Source organism: Chelonoidis abingdonii, chromosome 14 (genome assembly GCF_003597395.2).
Source record: "Chelonoidis abingdonii isolate Lonesome George chromosome 14, CheloAbing_2.0, whole genome shotgun sequence".
Taxonomy (NCBI): Eukaryota; Metazoa; Chordata; order Testudines; family Testudinidae; genus Chelonoidis; species Chelonoidis abingdonii.
Window position 1 is genome coordinate 37,880,926 of NC_133782.1, and position 8,324 is coordinate 37,889,249.

The 8,324-nt window shown below is 44.9% G+C and overlaps 2 protein-coding genes across 2 annotated transcripts in view; one reads left to right on the forward strand and one right to left on the reverse strand.

Annotated features, from left to right (window-relative positions):
- Positions 1-8,324, reverse strand: part of LOC142047750 (Fc receptor-like protein 5) — a 194,054-nt gene that overhangs the window by 118,844 nt on the left and 66,886 nt on the right. The window lies entirely within an intron of this gene.
- Positions 3,956-4,915, forward strand: LOC116839033 (olfactory receptor 14A16-like). Its single transcript, XM_032804681.1, has one exon. It carries the CDS (start codon positions 3,956-3,958, stop codon positions 4,913-4,915), a length of 960 nt encoding a protein of 319 aa, XP_032660572.1.

Here is an 8,324-nt window from a genome sequence, read left to right on the forward strand (position 1 = left end):
TCAGGGATGAGGCCCTTTTCTAAGCGTATGGTGTGAACCAGGGAGGAGAAATGGTTCGTGTATTGGCAGATCTCACATTCCTTTGTTTGGTCGCAGAGCTGATGGTCAATGTTGAGTGAATGAAGTCGCGAGTCCATAAATTTGACACCATCAGCTCTGGACTAAACAAAGACTGTGAATGGCTTGCCAATTACAGAACCAGTTTCTCCTCCCTTGGTTTTCACACCTCTACTGCTAGAACAGGGCCTCACTCTCCCTGACTGAACTAATCTCGTTATCTCTAGCTTGCTTGCTAGCATATATATAGCTGCCCCTGGAAATTTCCAGTACCTGCGTCTGACGAAGTGGGTATTCGCCCACGAAAGCTCATGCTCCAAAACGTCTGTTAGTCTATAAGGTGCCACAGGATTCTTTGTTGCTTTTAAAAGGGACGTATGCTCCTAAAGTTTTAAGTGCTTTAGACACTTCAGTATAGGTGGGTCTATTCTATTCCACTAGTACAGGTGTGTCTCATCTCGTCTCTTTTCTTCCACTAGTTCAAGCTTATCTATTCTATTCTATTCTATTCCATTAGTACAGGTGCGTCTATTCTATTTTATTCTATTCCAGTGGTCTCCAAACTTCTTTGATCGCGCACCTCCCTCAGTAACAATTTTTTGAACACGCACCCCCAAGATATGTATATTTATTTATGTATAAATTATATGCATGTCCTACTATACTAATATATTATGGACGTTATAAAACATACAAAAATAGCAATTAAAAAAGGATGAGATAAATATGAAATAAAGAATATTTTTTAAATATTTTTATCGTATTTTGTTTATTAACAGTACAAAAAACCATTTTGCTCTCACAAAAAATATGAATAATAATATTTTTAGTGAGAGCAATGTGATGAATATCCTTCATTATTTCTGAAAATCTTGGTTTAACACTTTGTGATATAGCAATTCGAAGGTCTGGGATTAGGGTTAGGGTGCAAGAGGGTGCTCCGGGTGGGGTGTGGGATCTAGGAGGGATTTAGGGTGCTCAGGGTGGGGTGAGGGATCTGGGAGGGAGTTAGGGTGCAGATCAGGACCCTGGGGCCCCCTTAGCCCAGGACCCTGCAGCCCCTAAAGCCCCTGTGTTCCAGGTGACCCTGCCTGTGGGGGAGGGGAGGCAGCTTCCTCACTCACTCGTTCCCTCCCTTCTCCAGCTGCCCTTCCCCCCCCCAGTGGTGTTCCTCCTGCCACGCCCCCCAGTGCATCCTCTTCCGCACCCTCTGGGGTGAGCACACCCCTCTTTGGAGACCACTGATCTATTCAACACGTACAGGTGGGTCTACTGTATTCTGTTCTAAAGAGGTACAGGTGGAGCTATTCCAAGGTTTTCCAAAGGGATTAAAAAAACATTTCACAGGAAATTTCAGACAAATCTTTCACCAAGATCTATGAAAACTCATTAAGAGTGCAAAGAGAACTGAATCCTGGCTCATCTCGAAATAAATTGTTCGTTATGAATTATTCAGCCAGCCTCAGTTATAATCCTCCAGATTTTGGTAAAGTGAGGCACAGAGAGCTGAGCTTTAACTCCTGTCATCTAAACCCAGCTATGCATCTATATAGGTTTGCATAGATGCATAGCTGGGTTTAGATGACAGGAGTTCCTGGCATCTCTCTAGATGGCTGGCTCTACTTGTTATCATTTCAGGCTGGTGTTCTCAAGGGAGTCTAAGAGAGTTAGGAGCCCAAGATGTATGTGTCTTAATCCTGTAGGCGCCTTTGCAAACCCAGCCCTCATTTTCTGAAATTCAAGACAAGCCCAGGCCATGGAAGTTAGCAACAGAAACGTGAAGCCAGGATTACAAACGAGTTTAGGAACCTAGAGAAGGAGAGAGGAGCCTGTTGAGATTTACAATAGCATCTAAGCAGGTTGGGCACCTAACTCCCGCTGAATGACCATGGGATTTAGCCACTTAGCTCACTTAGGAGCATTGATAAATCCCAGTAGGTGCCTGTCTCCCTCTTTGTAATCCCAACCCATAGATAACGCAGAAGCTGGGCTGGAATCAGGGAATCCTGAGGGGCAATCACAGGCTCTGTGCTATGTGGGGGTCAGACTAGAGGACCAGAATGGCCCTTTTTAGCTTTGTCACCTAGGCATCTATGCGCTGGCCTCTGGGCCTCTGCTGCTGAGCCCTGCAGAGCTCCAGGGAGTGAGTCCCAATAGCCCTTAGGAAATAGACATGGGTAAATTACCTTTCCACAGCATCAGTCCTTTAATGCCAGTGCAGCTCAAAGCCAGCTCCACACAGGGCACCAACAGGTGTGAGCCCAGTTTTGTCAGTTCACTCTCAGATTGAGGGGTGTAGGATTCTCAGATACCTCTGCCTTCAGCTTGTAGATTCTGGGATGCCAATGGATATTGAAGGGAGAATCCTGGTGCTGGATGACTGCATGCATCATATGTAGGGAAAAAATTCACAAAGAGCAGTACAGTAAGTTTCTTATTTCAATTAAGTATATTGGGGGATCAACATACAGGGGAAATTAAGGTGATAAATATTAATTATAATGCAAACTCATTAAGACTTTTCTCAGTTTGATCAATTCCTACTGCTGATTGGTATTTTCCCACCCTTCAGGAAAATTTTGACTTTTCATAGAAAACCCAAATCTTCTTTTCCCCCCATTTTTTGGCAAATGAAAACAACTTTCTGCTGTGAACTGGATTTTTTAAAATCGCATAACCCAAACTCTGTGGTTTTTGAGTTTTCGTTTCTTTCCAAAGCAAACCAAAATGTTTGAGAGAAGCGGACAGATTCTGAGATTCGTTGTTGTTTCGCAGGAAAACCAATCTCCGTTTCAAAGAACGCAGCTGAAAATTGCCAGCGCACAATGTTTTGTAGAGATTAGCCCCTTTAAACCCTGAGTTAGGGTAGAACCGAGCAGCCAACACCTGTCTATCCTGACCCCATTCAAGGGCATACGGGAGCTCACTGGGAGTGGATCCCAGAACTACTTGTCCAGCGCCACACTGGTGCTGGCTGAGTATAAACGGAGTAAATTACACATAACAAGATATGTGGCCATGTTTTCAAGGGGATTTAGGCACCTAGTGTGATTTTCAGATGCACCAAGGAGCCTGGGGTTGGGTGTCTAAATGGTTTCTCAGTACTTTAAAACTGCTGCACAGCCCCTTTGCAAAAGACCTTACAGCCCTAGAAGATAAGGCAGAGAAAGGGAGGGAGGGGAAACAGAGGCAGAACGAGGGGAAATGACTGGACCAAGGTCACACAGCAGAGCCCAAGTGTCCCAGCAACAACTGCACCGCACAGCGCAGAGTAATTGAAACCACATAGCGGTAATGGAGTGCTGCTGCTAGTCTCTTGTTACACGCCAGCAGAAGGGCAGCTGGGAGCTGGTGCCAGAAATCAGTTTGAAAGCAGGCTGAAGGCTGTTCAGGCCCAGAGCTTGGGGTAGAAAAGTTACAGATGAGTTGCCACTTACGACATAGGGTGAGTCTATGCGATATTGCCCGGCAAAGTGGGAATCAGGCTGTGCTCGCATTTTAGTAGACCAGTTTCGTCGCCAAGCTGTGAGCTTGGAGAGGGGCGTTCTTTGCGAGAGGAATTGGGTTTGGACTGTGCTTTGTTCCATCCTTTGTATTTCATTTTAACAACCCACACCCTGGGCCAAATGCTCAGATGGGGTAAAGTGGGGAAGCTCCATTGAGTTTAAAGGAGCTGACCCAATTCACATTAGTGTGATAATAGAACTGATGGATCATCAGAGGCGAGGAGCATTAACAGCACCTGATCATTGCAAGTGACGAGTGCTGAGCACCTTGGAATTCATACGAAGAGATATAAGGAGAAGGGGAATCACCGCAATTCCCTCTGTCACTCTTATCCTGACCATTGTCCTTCTTATTCCCCCTACAGCCATCACATGATGTTCAGAAGAAGGAAATGTTCAACCAAACTACAATGACCGAGTTCCTTCTCTTGGGTTTCTCTGACATTCGGAAGCTGCAGATTTTGCACTTTGTAGCGTTCCTGGTGATTTACCTGGCGGCCTTGGTGGGAAACCTTCTCATCATCACAGTCATAGTCCTCGATCTCCAACTTCACACCCCCTTGTTCTTCTTCCTGATGAATCTGTCCATCCTAGACCTTGGCTCCATCTCCATTACCATCCCCAAATCTATGGCCAACTCCCTCATGAACACCAGGGAGATTTCTTATCCTGGATGTGTCACCCAAGTCTTTCTCGTCTTCTTCTTTGCTTCAGCAGATTTTGCCATACTGACCATCATGGCATATGACCGATACGTGGCGATCTGCCAACCACTGCACTATGAAAGAGTGATGAACAGGAGAGCTTGTGTCCAAATGGCAGCCAGTGCCTGGATCTGTGGTCTTCTCTACTCTGCCCTGCACACCGGGAATACGTTTGCAATAATCTTCTGTGGAGGCAACATGGTGGATCAGTTCTTCTGCGAAATCCCCCAGCTACTCAAGCTTGCCTGCTCTGACACATACCTCAGTGAAGTTGGGGTTATTGTCTTTAGTGTGTGCTTAGCCTTCAGCTGCTTTGTTTTCATAATTGTGTCGTATGTTCACATCTTCAAGGCAGTGCTGAGAATCCCCTCTGAGCAGGGCCGGCAAAAAGCCTTCTCCACCTGCCTCCCTCACCTCATTGTGGTCTCCTTGTTGCTTTGTACTGCTATCTTTGCCTACCTGAAACCTACCTCCAGCTCAACCTCAGGTCTGAATCTCATGGTGGGTGTTCTCTATTCTGTGTTGCCACCAATAATGAATCCAATCATCTATAGCATGAGAAACAAGGAGATCAAAGGTGCACTGAGTAAATGGATAGGTTGGAAGTTACTCACTAAGAATAAAATGTCCATATTTTCCCTTCAGTAGCAATTTCATTATGAGTTTCCTTATGAATATAATCAGCTGATGATATTATCGCCTCCATGAGAAAATACTGTGCAAACTGTTTATGCAGAATTGGGTATTTACACGTGTAAAAGTCCAGACAAACGTGACTCAAGATAAAAGATTAACTATAGGTTTACACCAATCTAAGTAAGAGTGGAATCTATCTATCATATCCGGCTATCCATCACCACGCTGTCGTGCCCATAAAATGAGTAGCCATAGCGTAGTCCGTTCTGAGGTCTATGGCTTTTCTTATTTTGGGGGATTGCAGTATCAGTGTATTTGTTCTTTGTGCTTTTGTTCGTTTGTTTGCCAGATTTTTAGATTATTTTTGTTTAGCTGGTTGGTTGTGGATTTGGTTTGTTTCTTTGTTCCAGGAGGTCTTGGAGGTGCAAAGGGGAGATGGTGAGCGTTTGGTTAGGCAGAATTTTGCACTCTCTTGGAGGGCCCATATGTCATCTCTCTGATGGGGTTTTCTGAGCGAGCTGAAGGTTTGCTCCCTGCAATGATAAAAGGGGGCAAAAGAGGTTTCTGCATGGCTTAGTTCCCACTGAAATGATTGGGTGTGTACTAGGGTATTATTGTATTATTGATGGAAAGTTAGGGACATAAGAACCTCAGCTGGGCCTCTTTTTATTATTTTAACCTAAATGAATATGCAAAAACTGTCATTCTTGCTATGGTGGAAAGGCTGGATTGGAGAGAATTTTTTTCCAGAGTTTTCTAAGGAAAACCTGGTTCAGATAACGAGGCCAAACTGGGATTCCATGGAAATCACTGTGGTTTAGAACCTCACTTTGAGGACATCAAGCTCTCACCAATAGCCGCTACACACAATGATCCAGATTTGGCTGACAGCACCCTGGAGAAAGTGAGTGTGACAGCGAGGTAGAGGGTCAGATTTCCCAACTCAGCTAGACCAGCCCCAATGCAGAGATGACCCACTGACATCACCAGTTTAATACTGAGGAGGTTCTGGCCCAAAGTCTCTGGGCTGCACTCAGTAGGGACATGAACACCGGTGTAATTTTCTTGTTTGGCGTAATTTTGTTCTAAACTCTGTGACGGGGCAAGGCCAGATGGCTATAGTAAAATAGTGAGGAACAGGTATGTTAGTCCCAGGCTAAACAAATCCCTGGTACCATGGTAACCAAATGGCAGTTGCTCCAGGTTAATCAAGACACCTGGGGCCAATTAAGATCCTTCTATAAAGCAATGGAGATAACTAGGTTGATTGGGACACCTGAAGCCAATCAAGGGCTGGTTGGAACTAGTTAAAAGCCTCCCAGTTAGTCAGTGAGGTGTGTGTCAGGAGCTGTAGGAGGAAGCCACGTTGTTGGAGGAAACAAGCAGTACAAATCCATATCAGGTGCAAAGAAGGAGGCCCTGAGGTAATGGTGAAGGAGATAGTGAGGGGGGGCTGCTGTGGGGAAGTGGCCCAGGGAATTGTACCCGTTCTATTTCAAAAAAGTCAACTACCATAGCTGCTACTATTAGGGTCCCTGGGCTGGAGCCCGGAGTAGAGGGCTTGTCTGGGCTCCCCCCATCCCCTCCCTGATTAATCACTGAGACTGGGAGACAACAGAGACATGCGAAGGAGGGTTGCTTCTCCTCACCTCCCTAGCTGGCTTATGATGAAAATGCCTCAGCAGGCTGTGACCCTTGTCTCTAGAGAGAGAAGGGCTATGTGGAGGGTCACAGTGAGCCTCTGAGGCTAGCGAAATCTGCCGGGAAGCGCAGGGCCCACTGAGTCAAGGACAGAACTTTGTCACGCCTTGATGTAAGTAGAAAAGTGCCATCACATGCACTGATCTGGTGTTCCACACGCCATCCCATGTCAATCTACTCACCTCCAAGCTGAGAAAAGGTCTCAGAAGTTGGCCTGTTGTTAGTACTGGAATACCATCTTTGTGCAAGGCAGTGTCCACGACTTGTATGACAGACAAAAGCAGAGTATGTGATTAGATAGACAGGCAGGACCATTCCTTGTCTTAACACCCAACCTAATTTATTCATAATGACAGATTTCTATTTGATTGTGAATTATGTCAGCTAGCTAGATAATGAGTAATCTGTGGAGACAGTTGTGCAGATTATTATCCTTCTTTTCCTGTTAATGATTGTCTATGTCCAGATCATAATTTTCTTATAAGTACTTCTTATTAAACATTATTTATGACTACATCTTACTCCATCGCTCATTTACAAATAGTTCATCTGTAAGTATGCAGGTTTGAACTTTGAGCTGTTTGACTGGATACATTTTTCACATGCTCTGGTTTGCTTCTCTGAACAAATGACAGTGTCACTCTCGGTATCCTTGAAAATCAAGAGGCTTATCGTCAGCTGGTTTAAAGTGTCATAGCTCCAAGAAATCGTGGAGAATTTACACCAGCTGAGGATCTGCTCCAAACACTCATGATTATGAATACAAGACTCATTTCTTTTGAGTATTCTGTACAGAGGCCCTGATTCCACAGCTGCTTCAGCACATTCTTAAATTTAATCATATGAGTGGCAACACTGAAGATGTAAATTTAAACTCATGATTAAGTCCCTGTTGGAAATGGGTTAGGAATATGGATAGGGTTTAAGGCTAACACCAAACTGGTGTAAACCCTGATACTGTCTCCATTTCTTTCCTTTCCCAGTCAAATTAAAGCCCTAAAATTGATGCATGGGAATTACTCTCCCCTTCTGGGGTCCGGATTATTAACATTAAATAAAAGAACAGGAGTTCTTGTGGCACCTTAGAGACTAACAAATTTATTTGGGCATAAGCTTTCGTGGGCTACAGCCCACTTCATTGGATTCACAGAATAGAACAGATAGTAAGGAGTTATATATACACATACGGAGAACATGGAAAGGTGGGAGTTGCCCAACCATTTAAAGAGGCTAATTAAGAGAAATTTTTTTGCAGTGATAACCATGATGGCCCTTTTCAGACAGTTTGACAAGAAGCTGTGAGGATGGGGAAATAGATTCAATGTGCGTAATGGCTCAGCCATTCCCAGTCTGTATTTGCAACTCAATTCAAGCTCAGCAGTTTCTCGCTGGAGTCTCTTTTCTGTTGCAAAATTTAAGTCTGTTGCACCCTTAAGTCTGTTACTGAGTGACCACAGGGGTTGAAGTGTTCTCCTACTGGTTTTTGAATGTTATAATTCCTGATGTCAGATTTGTGTCCATTTATTCTTTTGCATAGAGACTTGCCAGCAAAGCCCCCCTGCAGGGGCGGCTCTAGGGATTTTGCCGCCCCAAGCATGGCAGGCAGGCTGCCTCTGGTGGTTTGCCTGAGGAGGGTCTGGCAGGCGGCTGCTCTAGGTGGTTTGCCTGAGAGAGGGTCTGCTGGTGCCCGCGCTTCGGAGGACCTCCGCAGGCAGATGCT

Bases quoted from the DNA above. Each gene is read 5' to 3' on its own strand.
- LOC116839033 (XM_032804681.1), top strand. From the start codon at position 3,956: ATGTTCAACCAAACTACAATGACCGAGTTCCTTCTCTTGGGTTTCTCT.